Source organism: Euprymna scolopes, chromosome 22 (genome assembly GCF_053919585.1).
Source record: "Euprymna scolopes isolate OS-2025 chromosome 22, ASM5391958v1, whole genome shotgun sequence".
Classification (NCBI taxonomy): domain Eukaryota; kingdom Metazoa; phylum Mollusca; class Cephalopoda; order Sepiida; family Sepiolidae; genus Euprymna; species Euprymna scolopes.
This window is the reverse complement of record NC_136503.1, coordinates 34,613,876-34,633,967: the sequence shown is the minus strand read 5'-3', so window position 1 is coordinate 34,633,967 and position 20,092 is coordinate 34,613,876. Positions and strand designations below refer to the sequence as shown.

The window sequence follows — 20,092 nt, the reverse complement described above, 5'->3', positions numbered from 1 at the left end:
CGTTGCCGCTCGGCACATACGCGCATCGGTGTCGAAGGCGGATCCCCCAGTTGTCCATAAAATGCCTAAATTCCCTGCTGCAGAACGCCGTGTCGTTATCCGTGAGGATCTCCTCAGGCGGCCCTCTTTCGTAGAATATGGATTCACATTCGTGGATGACACTGGTGGAATCCTGCCTTGCTAATTGGCGCCAAATCGCGAACTTCGTTGGCCCGCAGTCTATCAGCGTGAGGAAGTGTTGGCTGCCGTAGTGGGTTATATCCATACCCAACCGACTCCAAGTCGCGTCCACTCCCAGCTGTCCTTTCCGCCATCTGGCTGGGGCGGAGTCGATGGACTGGCACGTTTGGCACTCCCTGACCACTGCTCTTACTGCGCTTTTTGGTATTGATGGTCTAGCCAACTTCACAAAGTAGTAGGTCCGTTGCACTCCGGGGTGCCCACTGTCGTGATGTATCTTCCTGATTTCGTCCTCCTCGACGGAGGCAGCACACAGAGGCAATGGCTTAGCTTCTTTCTTCATAGCCTCATACCATCTCCGTGGTACCCGAGTGAGCCTGTCGGCGAGGTTGTAGTCCGAGGTGACGAGCACTACGTCTACGGACAGGTTGTACTCCGTCACCAGTTTTTTCACAGTCTCGAGCCTCCGTCTTATCAGCATTTCGCTGGCTGCCTTGGTGCGTGCCCTGGCCTTGCTCGTGAGTGTGTCCGACACCCAGTGGTGCACGCAAAGTGAGTCAGTGTGCACACGCAGTTTCTTCATTTCCCATTGAAGTGCCAGGTTAATGCCCTTTATTACAGCGTCGAGTTCTGCCAGGTTGATATGGGCAGCATCATTCGCCGGTCGCAGCCAGCAGGCATCCTCAACTACGGCCCCATCTTTCTCCAAAACTACACCGATCGCTAGAGAACTTGCGTCCACCCACACGCTCAGTTCGTCTCCCTGCACGCACCAGTCCCCTGTGGCGGGGTCATTCTTTTTCACACTAGCGACGGTCTCCTTTAACATTCGAACCAATAGTTCGTCGGTTATCCCATCGTCCCAGTCTTTGCTGACCGCATTTGCCCTCCTTTTTATGACGCCTGTCGCTGCACGAACCCATCCGCATACTGGAAGGTGCCCCACAAGTTTCCCGCACAGGGAGAACACGGCACGTCTTGTGTAAACGTCGGGTACGTCGGGAACTGCGGTTCCACGCCTCCACTTCAGGATCCCTCGCTCCTCTTGAACGCTCAAGCCCAATACGCGGGCACCATCCTCAAGCCGCTCAGAGTCCTTGCAGTTTAGACCAAACTCGGCAAGTTTGGATCTTACGCGCGAAGAGGACACGATATCTTCGTTCACGTATATATCGTCAATATACGCCGATGTTCCCTTTCTGATCCATTTTTCTTGTGACAACACGGCATTGACGATAGCCTTCATTATCTGGGGTGCTACGTTTAGCCCAAATCCGAGTCGCGTAAGACAGTATCTCTTCCCGGAAAACATCACTGTCTGGAAAGGCCACATCGCCTCGCCGATCCGGACCTGCAAGTATGCTTTTCTCAAGTCCAGTAGGGACACATTGGACCCCTGCCGGCGCCACTCTCGCAGCTTGCTGGCACAGACGTCGGCGTCCGCTGTGAACGCATCAACGTGCGCATTCAACTCACGGTAGTCCATTACCGGCCTCACCTTTGACTTGTTAGGTTGGGCAACTGCCATCAGCGGTATCAGGCCCTTGGGGGGTCCAAGTTTGTCGTAGGGGTATGGAATCAGCCAACCGTTCTTAATCCATTCACGGAGCTCGCTTTCGTATGCAGGCCTTATCTGGTCGGGCATACGGTACTCTGCCACTTTGTTTTGTAGTTTGGCCGGTTCCTTGTCTTCTGACCACCTCCAAGTGGCGGTCCACGCCTTCTTTTGGTCGTCGAATTCCGCACTGAAGTCCGGCTGGTCGACTCTTAGTGCTGCGCACACCGGGGGCCTATCCTGAAACTCTACAACGCCAGCGCGCGTTATGCGCACGCCGCCCAGGGCTTTGATGGCATCGTAGCCTAGCAACAGGTCGAAACTCAGCGGCTTTTCGCGTGTCACCAGCGCTTCGACGTTGGCCGAGTTCCCAGTTCTTGTGCGAATGTGTACCACACCCACGCCGCAACACATTCATATTTTTCCAGTGATGGTAGTTATCCTGACGTTCTTCTTTTTCCACGCCCGACAGAAGTCCGCACACACTATGGTGCGGGAGCAACCGGAATCAAGGAGGGCTGAACATAACGTGTCATTAACTCGGACCTGAATGACAGGGAGCGCCTTGTTTATTTTCTGTTCGGGGAAGAGGTCGGCACTGGCACCTTGTCCCCGTCCCCGTTTCCCGCACAGTCTCGGGCCATGTGCCCAGTCTTGTTACAGCGGTAGCAGCGAACAGCCGTCGACCGCCTTCTACAATTTCTTGCCATGTGGCCCCGCTCGTTGCATCTGTAGCAGATGACATCACCTTGCGGGCTGGGTCCCTGAGACGGTCCTTCGCCACTTGGTGGGGTCTGTGCGACGGCGACTACCGGTTCCTGCACCGTCGAGTCATTCTTCATTATTGTCCTGGCTCTGTCCACTAGGTCACTCAGCGGTAGTGAGGACATGGTAGAGGTTGCTCGCAGGAGCTGCTTTGCTCCAGCGGGGAGTCCTGACAGGAATTTGTAGGCTAGGGCCCTCTCGGGAAGACCGCCGAACAACACCGTCAGCTTCTTAAGTTCGGCGAGATACACGTCCACAGTTTCGCCCAAGCGTATAGACCTCGTCTCAAACTGCTCCCATGCAGTGGCGGGGTCAGTGGCGAACGCCCTGTACAACGCCGCCTTGATACTCGAGTAGTCACACTTCTCCTCAGCGCTGAGTTGCTGATATACAGCGAAGGCCCCGCCGGTCAGCCGCAGAGGAATCACGCGCTCGACATTTTTCACGCCGGACAACTGACAATGTAACTCGACCTTCTCAACCCAGCTGAGTACCTGGTCGGATCCGTCGAATTCCGGTATCAACTTTAGATCGAACCTATCCGCCATTGAAGAAAAGAAAACCAAGTTCGGAGTGGGGAGGCCGAAATAGCTTGTAAGAGTATCTTGTGTAGGAGACGGTGAGACTCGTCGTGGGCGACGAAGCGTTTCACTGAAGAACCACGGCAACACACAGCAAACCAACAAACAATGACAGCCACGGCGCGAAGGCAACTAACAAAGCTCAGCTGACTGCACGAATAGAAACGGAACCCAACGGTCACTGTACTGATCGCCACAAACGTCAGAACCCGACTGCCTCGCACCTCCAATCGACCGATTTTTATTACTCAAGATGGCCTAGCTAATTTGCATCCCCGCGAGATCTCGCACGATCCTGCGAGATTCCGTCTCTAATAAAAGCAGGCAGGCGCCATCTTGAAACTCTTTCTTTCGCTGCCCCGACCACAGGATCAGCCACCACCCCACACGCCAGGCACACACGGACCCTCTTGCGCCGAGGGCTACGGTTAGTCTCACATATAGCTTTAACTTCCACTTCACTCCTGTCTTTTGCAAATAACTTTAGGTCATCCATATACATGAAGTGGCATATTTTTTCTTTGTAAATCTTTATCACGCAAACTAACTTCCCAGTATGATGCTGAGTGGCATCATGGCTTTGAAAAACAGTAATATTTCTATCTCTAAGGCGTTGTCCTCCAGTTGTCCTTCGCCCTCTTTCCATTTATTTCTACAAAACCTTAAAAAATTTGTAAGATATTTTGTATATCCTTAAACATTGAATTATCCATGCTTGAGGTATAATGTCGTAGGGTTGATTTAGTCGATCCATACTATAGCTTTTTAGATTTGTGTTTGCCTTTCTGTTTTCCTCTTCGTTAATTTTAGTTATTGTTTCTACTTATATTTCATGTATATCTGTTTCTGTTTGTTTTTTTCAACCACTCCTCATTTCTGTTGTGATGTTTTCGCTTTTCTTAGACAGTAGTCCAGAATTGCCTCATTTATGTTACGTCCGGTAGTTCTCTTTTTTCTTCTTCATTCGTTATCTTATCGGTGAATTGGTTTCTCAAAATTCTTATTTATTTTTGCTTTTTATATTTACATTTATATCTTCCATTATTAGTATATTTTAGTTCTTAACGTTTCTTAGTTAGTCTTTATTCTTTATTCAGACTTTTTCATCGCGCTCTTACCTATTTAACCTCTTTCTTTATGTAATTCATTTAGATTTTTAGTTTAGTTGCATTGAAGATTTACTCATACCAATCGTTATGAATGATCTCTTCCGAGTAAATACGGGTGTCTTTTTTTAGTCAGAATTTTATCACTTGATTTTCCTTCACTACTCACGCTATCGTCTAAAAGAATCTCATTCGTCTTCGTCAAAACAGCAACAAAAAATTACAAAATCTTTGCGATCGAATTTCTTTACAGTAGAACACATTTTAACATTATGCTTACATTATGGACCTTTAACGCACAATATATACTACAACATTATCCTTTCTATTTCTTTTTTGTCGAGAAGTTTTTTTTTTGTTTGTGTGCGTGTGCGTTTGTGTTCGTCTGATACAAATCCCTATGATAATGGCTTTTTAGATGCTAGCCATTAGTCTATTTTTAAAGTATACGAAATATCCCTGACTGTGGCCTACGTCCTGCGTAATCTGTAACGTATGCACACACACATACATTTTTAGTATTCACTTTTTAAAACCTATTTTTATTTTTAGAGTAAATTACGTTGTTTAGACGCTAGCCGTCAGTTTATTTTTAAAGTATACAAAATATCCCCAACTCTGCGTAATCTGTAACATATGCACACAAACACATACACACACAAACACACACACGTTTTTAGACGCTAACCGTTAGTCTATTTTTAAAGTATACGAAATATCCCTGACTGAGGCCTACATATCATGAGAAAAACATGTAAGCCTTTTTTCTTCTTCCTTCATTTTAAAATAAGCAGTTTATTTTGTTTATTTTTATGGCCCACACAGCGCCGTGTTGCTTTGCTAGTTTCCTTTAATTTGTAAAAATGTATCCAGTTAAAACTTCTTCAACCTTACGTCAGATTTGAACTCAGGTATTTGCATTGTAAAACTACTACCTTAGTACTGTGTACTCTGCTTACTTTTTCAACAACTTATATATTTCTATTTCTGTACTAACAGACAAAACTATTACTTTTTATTAGTGTACAAGCAAGTAGGTTACTATTTTTCTTATTTTTTATTAACTGGTTTAAATACAAGCCTTTATCAGCGATCACTTACTGCTAAGAAGATATGGTCTTTACTGAAGGAAGAAAGATTTCTCCTCAAATTTTTAGTACTCGCCGTTTTTTTTCGATCAGACTTACAACTCTGCTTGATCTTTCATCTCATAAATAGTCATTATGCTCCTCTTCCAATTTTTAATTTGTCATCATTTTGCCTCAGTTTAGCTACTCTTTAAAGTGTTCTCATGCCGCCGCTCAGGCTAACCTATCTCCGTTTTGTGTTATGTATTTATTTAGTCTTTATATTCCCGTTATTTGCTTTTTTAGTCCCCCGACAAAAGGAGGTTGGACCTGTAAATTCACTCTTGTCCGTTCGTCCATTCGTCTGTCTGCACTTTGTTCAATAACTACAACTTTGAATTTTTTGAAATTTTGCACAAACATTAAACATGATATGAGTAAAATGTAATAGAAAGGATTTTCTGGGAAAACTCCAGCCCCCCCCATATGGGTCCCTTTCGGGTTAAAATGGCTAAAATTGGCACTTTTGGGCTTATTGAAAAAATATTGATGCCTTGAATTTTTATAAAACTTTCTGAAACGTTTTAACTGTTTTCTATATAATTTTGTTTTTCTATACTTCACGATAACTCTTGGGTGTGTCCCAGGAGTTCTTTTCGGGCTAATAAAAACACCCCATTTTTGGGACTATTTTACAACATTTGTCCAAAATTTTCTGTGTATTTCTATTTAACAGTTTTGCATGATGCTGAACTCAAATTTGAATATGTTAATGCCTTGGCGACTTTTGTGGCGAAATAAGGGGGGAATGATGGACAGTTATTCCTTTGTTTGCATGCTGCAGAACTCAAATTTACATACGTTAAGGCCTAAAACTGCACCGTCTGTTCATTTTTACTAGGATTTGACGTCCCCTGGGGACTTTTGGGGCTAAATAGGGGGAATTCTGAGCTTAGTCATTTCTGTATGTCTCGTTACTCACGGGGGATCAAGAATGCTTCACTTTTTACTATTAAAATTTAGTTTCAAGATTTTGTTCTATTCATATATTCTCTTAAAATAGTCTTTTTCATCTCTGATGATGTTAGGATGCTTTTAAAATCTCGAAATATTTATAGTTATCATATTCAAAACATCTCTCACTTTCCGTTGTTTTATTTTCCCCCTTATTTTATTTCAAGTAGTGCACACTATCCCCTGTTATAAAAGATAGTATGACCTGATCGCCAAAGATGAAAAGCGAAAAATATAAATAAAACAATAAATTTTATCTGGTGTCGCTGTGTGTCGAAAGTTAAACTTGTACGAAAATACATTTTATTGTCCTTCGGGTAGTGTTCTGTTCAAAGATAGTACAATAATATCGTGGATTTTTCGTACGCGCCAGGTGCCAATAAACTACAAACATATCATAAACTCGTACAATAGTTTGGAGGATAGTCCTCCATAACACGATAAATTCTGAAACCATATTAACTAGAAGGCGTAGATAAATATGCTGCAGTTTAAACATGGGGTCTGCATTCGCGTCAGATATCTATATACAGTAGAATCACGGGATACAAAATTAAAATTAGTAACAAATTACAGTAAAATAAATAATATACATGCATATGATCAAATAACATTATAAATAACACCGTAACCAGGGCCGGGTAGCATCGTATTCCACATCATAACCTGAAAAAACGTATCCTAGGGCCACCGTATCCCGGGGTTCTACTGTAATAGAAATATTAAGCACGGCAGCAATGTACAACAGCTGAAGGACTCAACTGTGGAATCTTCGCTGGTCTCGTTAGTTATTATGAGAGCTATGACATCAGCGTATTCTTTTCATTATTTTGACTCTCGGTTGCGTATCCGTTGATATCTTGTATGCTTTTATATACAATGATGTGATTCTCGGTTGATTAACTATGTCTAACTGTGTCGGATATATACTCGAGAGTCAAAACAATGATAAGAATATTCTGTTGTCATAGTTATTATTATTATTATTATTATTATTATTATTATTATTATTATTATTATCATCTATATATTAATACGATAGCGAGTGTGTTCTTTTGTGTGTCACGCTTTCCGGCAAATTTCATTGGTTCAGATTTAAGAACACACATGCTATCGTATTAATATATAGATTATACTAAATGTGAGTTAATGTATTTCGTGAGTGTTTAATGAAGTCTCAGGTATAATATCCTCCTTCTTTTCGAGAAGGGGGATAATAGTCTGACGTGTTTACTTCCAACGATGAAGTCATTATCTTCTGTTAAAAAAGATGCATATAATATATTTAGGATGTACTACATTGACATAAGATGTCATATTCCAAAAATTACATTGATGTACTGCTGATTTAAAAAATCAGGCAAATGGATCAGTGCACGCTATTGCCTTATTTGTAACATTCCAAAAATCACGTAAATATATAAAGTAATCCTGAGTTCATCTTTTCGTCTTAATGTCGCCATGGAAGTATTAACAAAAACTCTTCTTAAGGCAGGGGAGGATTAAAGTCACTGAAATGCTGAGACTGGTATTACACTCAAAAATTCTTGTTGGAGTAATGGTTGCCCAATCCCTAACTGTGTCAATGTTTTTTATGTATTAATTTCGAAAAGTTGTTGAAACAGTTTATTATTTCAAGTATATTTTAAACATATATATATATATAAATTCAGTCCCGGAAATGGCTGAAACCGTTTCGATTTAAACATTACTTTATTTCATGTATATTTTTAACAGTGGGGTGGGGATATGAAATCAGTCCCGGAAATGGCTGAAACCGTTTACGCATTAAACATTACTTTATTTCATGTATATTTTTAATAGTGGAGTAGGGGATATAAAGCCAGTTCCGGAAATGGCTGCAACAGTTTACGATTTATACATCACTTTATTTCATGTATATTTTTAATATACAGGGTAGCGGACATGAAGTCAGTCTCAGGATTTGATAAGATAAGTGCAAATATATACTAGAAGAATACCCAGCGTCGCCCAGGATTGAATGAGATAGCTGGAAGATATATAGTAGCAGAAGATGCGGCGTCACCCGGGATGGGATAAGATAGGTGGAACATATATACTATGAGAATACCCAGAATGTATTGATGTGATTATAATGAAATATCAGCCCAGACAATATATCAAAATTATTATTTTAGTAAGGAGGGGGGCGATAATGAGGGTTAAAATTATGAAAAATGATTGTCGAAATTAGTAACAAATCCAAAATATATGAAAACTGATAAAATGCGACTTAATTAATTGGTATGTTTGTAATGAAATTATCAGTCCAAACAATATATCAAAGTTCTTATTTTAGTAAGGGGGGGCGACATTTTGGGTTAAAATTATGAAAAAGGAATGTCGAAATTAGTAACATATTTATGAATTTGGAAAAATGATGAAATGTTAGTTAATAGATTGGTGTGCAAGTAATGAACTAATAAGCCCAGATAATATATCAAAGTTATTATTTAAGTAAGGGGGCGATAATTTTTGTTTAAATTTTGAAAAATGATTGTCGAAAGTAGTAACATCCAAGAATTACGAAAAATGATGAAATGTGAGTTAATTAATTAGTGTGTTTATAATGAAATAATCAGCCCAGGCAATATCAAAGTTCTTATATTAGTAAGGGAGGACGATAATGTGGGTTAAAAATTATGAAAAATAATTGTCGAAATTAGTAACATATCCAAGAAAAATGAAAAATGATAAAATGTGAGTTAAAAGATTGGTGTGTTTGTAATGAAATAATCATCCCAGGCAATATATAAAAGTTATTATTTTAGTAACGACGGGGGCGATACAGTTTTAACAAAAGCGCTAGAATAATGTGATGGTGTCTTCATTAATGCTGAACGCCCACAGAATGTCCAACAGCAATATATTACATAGGAAAGATACCGCTGTGGAATTTCCACTGGTCCCGCTAGTTATTATTATTATTATTATTATTATTATTATTATTATTATTATTAATTGTAGTAGTTGCAGTAGCAGTAGTAGGTGTTGTTGTTGCTTTTTTTATATCGGTATTATCCAGAGACCGAAGGCGGCAAATGTTTTGATTTTAAACCTTACAGCAGCAATTTTTCTTAAAGTAACCGTAGAAATTTATTATTATTATTATTATTATTATTATTATTATTATTATTATTATTGAAAACAGAAAAGAAATCATCCAATCAGCACAACAAAAGACATATCAACTAATGATAAAATTCTGAAATCCCAACAGAGGCAACTTTTTCGTCTTTTTGAGATTTGTGTCATCATATTGTAGAATCGAAAGATTATTTTCAGACAAAAAAAAGGAGACGTCATTCAAATTTAGAATTTGGACAAAACAAATGAATACATCAAACGAAAAGATGAAATTGAATTTGTTTGGATTCTATCGATGTTGACACATTGAGAATTGAAGAGTTGTCCACACATTTTCTCCATCGATCTGTTAGGCTAAAACATCCAGATCAAATGAAATAAGGGAGAAGAAAGGAACGTATGCAATTAAACGGGCTAATATTTATTTTAATATGTGTATATGTTTATATATTTGTATTAACAAAATTCACTCTTAAAATAATTGAATTATCATTATGTATTTTTGGAATATGGATGATAAGTGCAAGCCACGTCATTAAAGGCTATATTTAATTAAATTTAGTTTTATGCCAAGGGATGATAACAAAGGGGGTTAAATATTTCGTGAAAGTTCAGCCGTATCCGATATTTGTGAAAGCTTAACAATAAGTTTTTGATACCGATTATTATATATTCCCCAAATTTTATAAAATTTGAAAGAATTCTAAAGGTTTTAGAAGACATCATATGGCCACATCTCCCGATTTAGAAATTCAATATTTCAGATTTAAATTTGATATATGGTCATTGAAAATCAATTTAAACAAGATTTATCGAATTTCAATATTTTTATGACTTCAAACTTAAAGTTAAGATATGATCTTGAATCAAAAGTATGTAATTGATGTTGATAAAAATTTGATTAAGTATTCTAGATGTAAGTATTAATATCATTGTATAATGACTTTTATCTTCGTAAAAGCTAATCTATTCGGAGAATTACATTCATCTGTGTTTGAGCAGGTATTATTTTTATAATAGACACACACACATATATATTATATATATATATATATATATATATATATATATATATAAAGAGAGATAGAGAAGGAGCAAGAAAGAGAGAGAGCAATTTTACTCTTTACTATATACATACACACATAAACATATATACACACATACATATATACATACATAGACACATAGATATACATAATATACATACACATGTACATATATAAACATACATATATACATACATAAACATACAAACACATATACATACATATATTACACATACATACATATAATGATGGCAGATTAATTATTACATGCTTCCAGCATTTTAGGCATATACGCGTCACAACCTTTCCATCGCCACAGAACTATTTTTTTATAGACAAATGCCTGAGGGAGTATCCAAACAAAGATGATGTTACAGAGTTTAAGCTTTGTACGACAGCTAAGTCTCTCTCTCGGTTCAAAATGTCGAGATCCCACAACAAGCAAGAGCAAGATAACCAGCAAAAAGTAAAACTGCAGACCAGTTTAATGCGGGTACTGGTCGCACGGCTTACAGGAGCCCTCTCCACTCCATATATACATGGAAATAAAGCCCATGCACACACACAGGCATACATACATACATACATACATACATACATACATACATACATACATACAGAAGCACGCAAACATACGTACGCATGTACACACGCATGCACACATGTCAACATGCACATACACACATACACGCATACATATATGCATGTACATACATATGCATATACACACGTACATATACACGTACATGTAGAATATACATGGTGGAGCGTTCATGACGACAATGATGATGATTGGTACAAATCAGTGAATTTAACATATAAAATAATAATAAAATAAATCCAATACACACAGCTCATAGAAGAGACAGTCATTCGCTTCGTCGCTTGTACAACTTTTAAATTTAAGATACGTCCACAACAGCACAAATCCTCAACGTCCATGACGGCGACGATGACGTTTGGTACGAATAAGTGAATTTAACATGAATAAAAAAGAAAAACAATCCAATACACATAGCTCGTAGAAGAGACAGTCATTCTTTTCGCCGCTTATACATACATACATACATACATACATACATACATACATACATACATATATGTATGTATGTATGTATGTATGTACGTATGTATGTATGTACGTATGTATGATTTGTTGGTTAGAACTACTGACTATCGATATGAGGTTTGTTGGTTCGATCCAGAGCTTGAAGTAGGTTATGGTCTAGCAACACTGAAGAGCTTTTATAAAAAAACAATCTGTCTGTTGATTTCCATATAAAATCCCCGCACCCCATATTCTCCGGGTGAAAACTTTTGATTATTATATCGTCTGCTATTAAGCGTAATGCAAAGCATTGTGTAAATAAAAACAAATGGAGCACTGCGGAAGTGCCAGTCAGTTTTTGTATAAAGTATTGTTAGATATCATTGACGACGTTGCCCATCTAGTAGCCTGATGGGTAGAACTACTAAATATCGACTTGATGGTTACTGGTTTGATCCTGGGTTTGGGATAAGTGTTGGTATAGCGACACTGGTGGACTGTGATACAGTGATACCGTGTGCTGTGTGTGTATGTGTGTGTGTGTGTGTGTGTGTGTTTATGTGTCTGCAAGCGCGTGAGTTTTTTTCTCAGTTAAAAGTGTTGAACTTATTCAGATTAGATTAAAATAAAATATAGCCTTATGGAACACAAAACAGCATTTGAATTATGCTGATCATTATGAATCTACGAATGAAAAGACTCAGATACGTTAGCTAGTATATACAGTTGCATAGCTTGACGCAGATAGATACAAAGGAAAATAAACAAATAAATAATGCTAAATATTTCGTTAAGCCAAAAACAATGTTAGAAACCATAAGAAAAATAATAAAAAAGAAAATATTTGACATAATGGAAAATAAACAATAACACAACGGAATTTAGTTCAAACAAAATTATAGCTGCAAATATTTACGTTGACAAAGTTACCTGATGCACGAACATAGTCTAGCCATAACAAAGGGTTGACATTTTTATGCAAGTGATAACGTAAGCAAGAACTCTGTTTTTTATATTTGCGGGGAAGTTTCTTAATCGCCAATTGAGTTGAGTTTCGAGTTACATGAGAGATTAGCTCGTGAGAGGTCGTCACTGTTCGCCCACAGGAACTGTTAAGACATATTTAGCAAGATGCTAGAAATCTATGTGAGGTTGTAAACTTCGGTGAAGCCACGGAACTGGGAAATGAAGTTATATACAATATCACCAGAATTTGTCATGATGTTCCTTCGCAAGGAAGTATTGCTTTTACAACAATTCAAGTAAACCGCCGGAGAACGAAGGAACTATACAAGAAAGTATAGTCTCTTTGTTCGCCACACAAACAAGGATGGTATACTAATTTTGACTTATTAGAGATAAAGTTAATGTACATGTGCGTCTTCTTTAATGGTAGATTGTAATAAAATATATTCTGCTTAAACGTAAGGATTAAAAGAGCGTTTTCCAGAATACAGACACAAAGTTCAACTTTATTATTTCTTAGAGTGATTTTAGCATCGCCTCTTCAAAATTATGTTATTTACTCGACTACTGTCGACTAGTGACTTTGGAGGTTAAAGTTGGAATCAAAAGTGATAAAATCATATTCTTTGTGATTATATACTCTTCAAGAAAACTGTTTCTATTTGCCCAAGTGTCAAATGTACATGAAAATAAAAATCCATGTTGACTAGTAGAGATTTCCATAATTTTGATGGAGTCCCCTTGAAAGTTTTGTATCTAGATTGAAAACTTTTGTGGTTGGGTCGCTGACAATAATAGTGGATAATGTTCATTTTTTTTAGAAAAAAATTGTTCTTTTAAAAGTTGCAGTTTTATACGTAAACGTAATAATTAGTTTGTGATGAGTATTTTTGAATTTCATGACACTTGTCGACTGTATTTTTCATATACGACAGTTTTGATTCTTTCAGAACTCATTAGTGTTACTTTGAATTGACTAAGAGTCATAGTTTTTTTTTGTTTGGCTCATCACGATTTTAAACGGCTTAAAGTCGCCTGGCATTCCTTTCTGAAACATAGAAATCAGTTGGCTGTCACTTATTATATCACCAGATATTTTAATGAATTTTCTGTTATTCCAGCCCTTATAACATTATCTGTAATCGTCCTGCTTTCATACGTTTTACAGACGTCAGTACTATATATATAAAGAGATAATTTTTGGTTTTTACCTTCGTTAAATAATGCTTTTTGAATATGTTCACGACTTTTCAGCTATCATTCAAGGCTTTCTACATTATCCGAGATAGACTTCTGTCATCTAAGCACTGTATTAATTCTGCAAAAACATTCGCGTTTTGTTCAATAAATTCCGCATCAGACTTTGCCTTTGTTTTAATAAATTCTGGGTCGTTTAGATTTTCAGGTTGTGACTGAATGACTGCGTGTAGTTTCTAAATTTATATAAAAATTCAATTCCAATTCATCGAAGTAAAGTCCTCCACTGGCTCTATAACCTTGTAAGTTGTAAACCATTTTTGTATAAAAAGAGAAGAGAAAGAACATTTCAAACAAAATGGCTGTATAAATCCGGCATATGATATAGTAAAAAATGTTGAATAAAACAAGCGTGCAGCTTTCCAAGTGGAGAAAATTTCTGGGAATAAAAGTGGCAAAAAATTCAACCCCAGACTTCTGGGCGTTTCTATGGAACGAATCGTCCTTCATAGCAACTTTTGCAAATCTGTCAAAAGAAAAAAACAAAACACACACACACACACACACACACACACACACACACACACGCACGCACGCACGCACGCACGCACGCACGCACGCACGCACGCACGCACGCACGCGCGCGCACGCGCGCACGCGCACACACACACACACACACACACACACACACACACACACACACACACACACACACACACACACACACACACACACACACACACACACACACACACACACACACACACACACACACACACACACACACACACACACACACACACACACACACACACACACACACACACACACACACACACACACACACACACACACACACACACACACACACACACACACACACACACACACACACACACACACACACACACACACACACACACACACACACACACACACACACACACACACACACACACACACACACACACACACACACACACACACACACACACACACACACACACACACACACACACACACACACACACACACACACACACACACACACACACACACACACACACACACACACACACACACACACACACACACACACACACACACACACACACACACACACACACACACACACACACACACACACACACACACACACACACACACACACACACACACACACACACACACACACACACACACACACACACACACACACACACACACACACACACACACACACACACACACACACACACACACACACACACACACACACACACACACACACACACACACACACACACACACACACACACACACACACACACACACACACACACACACACACACACACACACACACACACACACACACACACACACACACACACACACACACACACACACACACACACACACACACACACACACACACACACACACACACACACACACACACACACACACACACACACACACACACACACACACACACACACACACACACACACACACACACACACACACACACACACACACACACACACACACACACACACACACACACACACACACACACACACACACACACACACACACACACACACACACACACACACACACACACACACACACACACACACACACACACACACACACACACACACACACACACACACACACAAAGAGAGAGAAAGTTATGTTTTCCCCATTGGCCAGATGTAAAACCCCACATTCCGTCCCTTTGTATATTCATGTTTTTCATATGTCCTGTTAAACACATTTTGTATACGCATCGACTCGAGAACAATAGAGAACCTAGACGATCACAAACACTAGCACTCTTGTATATGTGAACACTTATATACAACCATAACAAACTGTAAATAAACACAACGAACATTAGCAGACGACCAATAAAAAACGCTGTCATAAATATATACACGTTACACACGCTCACTAGACACGTAAATACATGCACGTTAGGCGACATAAGTAAACGTTCATATATACGTTCATGATATCCACCCGTTATATACAACCTCACTACATAACAAACCTACGCACGTTCATTTTTTCATGAATTAACGATAAGAACTAATGATTCATTGAACTGAAAAAATGTTTTATCTCGCGATGAAATCCTTTTAAGTCTTCTTTGTTTTTAATTAGGTGAATATGTTGAACTGGAATTTTGTATGTATACATATATTTAATGGCTTTAATTGTATGTTATGCTTAATTAAACTGTTTGACTATTTAGTCTCCATGAATACCAGCACTATGTGGTGTGCAAACTATAATCTATCCGTAACGAATGACTGTATTTGCATTGTATGGCGTCACACCACTCTTGAGGTTACCCTGTTAATGGGCATAGAACGAGAACGGCAGATCTAGAGGAGTAAACCTTTACTACACATTTTACGTTTCTGTTTGTAGCAAATCCACTCATCAACAAACTGACGGACACTATGGATTCGCAAATGATCATAAATATTTGACAATGGAAATAGATTTTTGCTCCAGTTAGTAGAGTACAACAGACCATGTGTTGAGTTGGCAAATTCAATCGGCATTAAACATGTTTCACTATGAATTGATTGAAAATAAATCCCATATATATGACTAGCTTTCATATAGTACATAGGAAGTTAAATCTCAAACAAAAGATTTCATATAGTGAATAAATAAGGATAATAAGATCGTCTGTTTTTTTTTTTAAATAAAATCAACGGGAACTAACACGATCTCATTATTTGCACACAAGGAGCTTTCACACGGGTCATAAAGGATCTCTCCTTAAAATAGCCTGTGGTGTTCTCTGGAAGCTGAGTGACAATACGTCTCCCCCGTTTTCCAGTGTTCTCCGCCTCTTCTGATAACACCTGCAAATGAATTTGCATTATTGCAACAGCCACCCACGATCGGCCTCTTGCTAGCAGCATACATTGGTCTCCACTGGAATTTGAATGGCAATAAGCCTTCCCAATGTTCCAGTTCTCTTCGCACTTGTCCAGCGGAGGTATGGTTCACAGTGGGCCCAGATGGCCAATGTTTGGAAATAGAGGTGAAGCATCATCACAAATGACTTTTATAAGATTTTTTTCAAAACTTTTGAGGCATATGATCAACTTGGGTTCATTTTAATTAGATTTTAACTGATATTTGTCTCTGAAAACAGTTCTGGGACCAAATTGACCTATTTTGGCTGTGTCACAAAATGTCGCGAATCTACCGAAATTTACTAAATTCAGAGAAATATTGAAATAGGCATTATTTCAGTTTGGATTGAGATAGGAAAGTGGTTGAGGGCTTGTTAGAAGCGTATGGCCAAGGAGAACATAATGGAAGCAATTCATGTTGAGCTAATATACCAGTTTATGTATTGGCTTTTATAAAGTAATGAATCTGTCTGAAATTGTGTATTTCTGTTGAAAATTGCACAGGTAACAATACAAACATTATGTGTATTATTGAATTTTCTCAAAAGCTCACATAAAGATAATATAAATTAATCAAGAAAAATGTCTTCAATAAGGCTTGCATACCAGTTCTTGGACAAGCCAAACAACCGATTATGTGAACATATGGCACACTGGCCCCAGATCGCCAAACTTTGGAAATAGAGATTAGGCGAAGTCTTACTTTGATTTTTCTGGCATTTTCTCGTTTTTTTTTTTCAGTTTTATACCCAAGTACAGAGTAACTAAAGCATATTTTGACTTAGAGAAAGTGTATAAAAGGATACAGGAACCAAAAATGCTTTGATTTTGTCTAAATTCACGAAATTAGGAGAAATTATAAAATTGGAGTAGTTTCGTTGACTCAACCGAGATAATTCAGTTTGTGTTATGTTTCTCATTCCATACTGGCAGATAAGAATATAAAATAAAACAACAAATAAATCACCATCTAGTCAAGAAAAATGTCTTCAACAAGGCTTGCATACCACCGCTTCGGTAGACCTACCAACCGACCATGCGACCGAATGGTGTGATCGTCAGCTCCACATTCCGTGCAAAATTTTCTTGCCTGAAAATGAGTGGTTATGTTCTGGATGATTGGATCTGATCGTTCCAGTAACCTGGCCATTACATCAGTTAATTGGAGCAGTGGGTCAGTTTTCCTCGACAAGAACTGCAAGTAGTTGCGAATGTCTTTGTTGTTCGACTCTAAGCATTCCTCTGACAGACTTCCCAGTCCATGAGCATCATTTAGACTCATCAATTCTGTTGAATGATGAAGAGTCCCATGCAAGGTGTGATTCATCATGACCCATGGGAAGTTGTCACACAAATTGTATGAAGTCTGCTCACAAAGTTCTTTGAACTTCATCAGATCGATCTTACGTGACGACGACACAACCGATAGAACAGTGGAGAGCTGACGATGAAGGAGAAGCAGGTTTTCTCGGTGTTTTTCATCAACTAATTTTTCGATTGAAGCTAGAACTTCCTCTGAAAAGAAGCGACGGCCTTGTGGACCATTGGTTGATGTCCCACCTTTTCCACCAGCAGAGTTGACTCTATCAAGATACAGGCCTGTCTCTGTGTAGATCGCTTCGAGAACTCGATCCTTCGCTCGACGGACAGGTTTACCACGAACGTCGGACCTCTCAATCCACTGTTGGTAGTCAGCATGGCACCGATACAAAACCTTCAGGAACCACGTTGTTCCATTGATGTACGAATGAGTCACAGTGATGCTTGATTGGTCAGATGTTGTGAGTGGCTTCTTGGTTAATCCTTGACGAGTCTCAAAATCTCCTTGTTTTGCTTTGACTTTACCATTCTCATCAACTAGTTCATTGTACAGCTCGAGAGAATTCTTTGCTGATCTGTTAATGGGAAAGCCCTCTGCAACCTTGGTTCTGTCAGTCCAATCAGCCTGTTTTGTTGTGCATAGGATGCAATCAGCCCCTCCCAACCCTGAAATGTCCCTTTTGAATTTCAGATCCTTCATTGAATCGTGTACTATGACATTCACATCATATCCTTGACCATCAGCAGTAACAAAAATTCCATCTGAAGCCAACTCTTGGCGTGCTTTGTCTGTAGTGGGAACGACCATATTAAGAAGATCTTCATCGGTCTCTTTCTCCCTGATCAAGAATAGTGGTCTTAATGTTCTACAGTTGTTTGGCGAGTGATTCTGCCACAGACAAAAAGAAGAACCGTCCTGGTAACGAGCAAGTAGTTTCAGTGGTGTAATGCCATACTGGAACATATTTTCAGTGGCGTCCAGCATACTTGTAGAGTTCCACACTACTTGTTGACCAGCACCGTCACATCCATCTTTAAACACCATTTCAAGGACACCATCTCTGCATTTATCTTTTATGATTTTCTTAGGGATCAAGGATATGATGGACTCGATCGTCATTTTCACTAGGTCCTTGTACTGCACCTGAACTCCACTGTCATCAAGAACTGGGGAGATACTGGGGCGGAGCTTTTTACGTCCCTCCAACAACTCATTGCTGGTTGGAAAATAGATTCCCTTCGCAGCAAGTATGTGCCTCATCTTTCTCATTTGCTCCCTACTCAACATTAATGAATGCATCAATGCAATCGCTTCATTGATCTCAAAGGAATGAATATCGTTCACATTGGACGAAAATATCTCATACCCAACTCGAGCTGTCTTCTTTTCCGATTGAATATTCACACGATGAATCATATATCCTAGTGACTGAAAGCTCAGGACATTCCTTTGCAGCGTATTCTTCAATGTAGTCGAGCAGACCCTGTGTTCTTTCCTTCTGCATTCTCTCCCCTAAGTTGACAAAACTCTTCCTTTGCTTCTTTCCAACTTGTGGACAGTTCCCTTCCATTTCGATTTCTTCTTTCGATGCTTGAGCAAGGATTTCGGTGTTTGCTAGGCGTTTCTTTTTCAATCGTTTGAAATGGTTCCATGCATTCAAGAAGAAGCCACTGATTTCTTCGTTTTCGTGACAACCATGAGTTTCTCTGAATTGGCGAAAGCATTTGGCATATTCAGGTGGTTTGGTACGGCATAATGCAGCCTGACTAATGATGGCTTTGAAGACCTGATATTCTGTGGTGAGAACATTGTTGCCTGCCATCTGAATATGATAATTTCTTTTTTTTAAACTTCAGTTAACCCGATAATAGCCTGTAATGAAGAAAAAAGCATAGACATTAACTGAATGGTCATATAGAATAATAGAATACTCAAAATATTTGATAGAACATGTAAAAGCAAGCTAAAACTTTGGCAAAATGCCCGAATTTGGTAATTTGGTCCCAGATCCCGGAAAAATGAAAATTCTATTTGTCAGAAAAAAAATTTACTGCTAAGATTTACAAAACAAATTTGACATAGTTAGAAAGGTCTTAGGCTATATTTTTTGAAACATATATACTTTGATATGTAAATCTTAGCGGTTTTTGAGCTATTTGAGGAATTGAACAAAAAATAAATGACAATTTTG

The 20,092-nt window shown here is 38.9% G+C and overlaps 1 protein-coding gene across 1 annotated transcript; it reads right to left on the bottom strand.

The window, feature by feature from the left end:
* Positions 1-17,550: 17,550 nt before the first annotated feature.
* LOC145243698 (uncharacterized) lies at positions 17,551-19,161 on the bottom strand. Its single transcript, XM_080106755.1, has one exon. It carries the CDS (start codon positions 19,159-19,161, stop codon positions 17,551-17,553), a length of 1,611 nt encoding a protein of 536 aa, XP_079962881.1.
* Between the last annotated feature and the right edge of the window lie 931 nt (positions 19,162-20,092).

Excerpts from the sequence above, each read along its gene's own strand:
- LOC145243698 (XM_080106755.1), bottom strand. The coding sequence starts at position 19,161 with ATGAGGCACATACTTGCTGCGAAGGGAATCTATTTTCCAACCAGCAAT.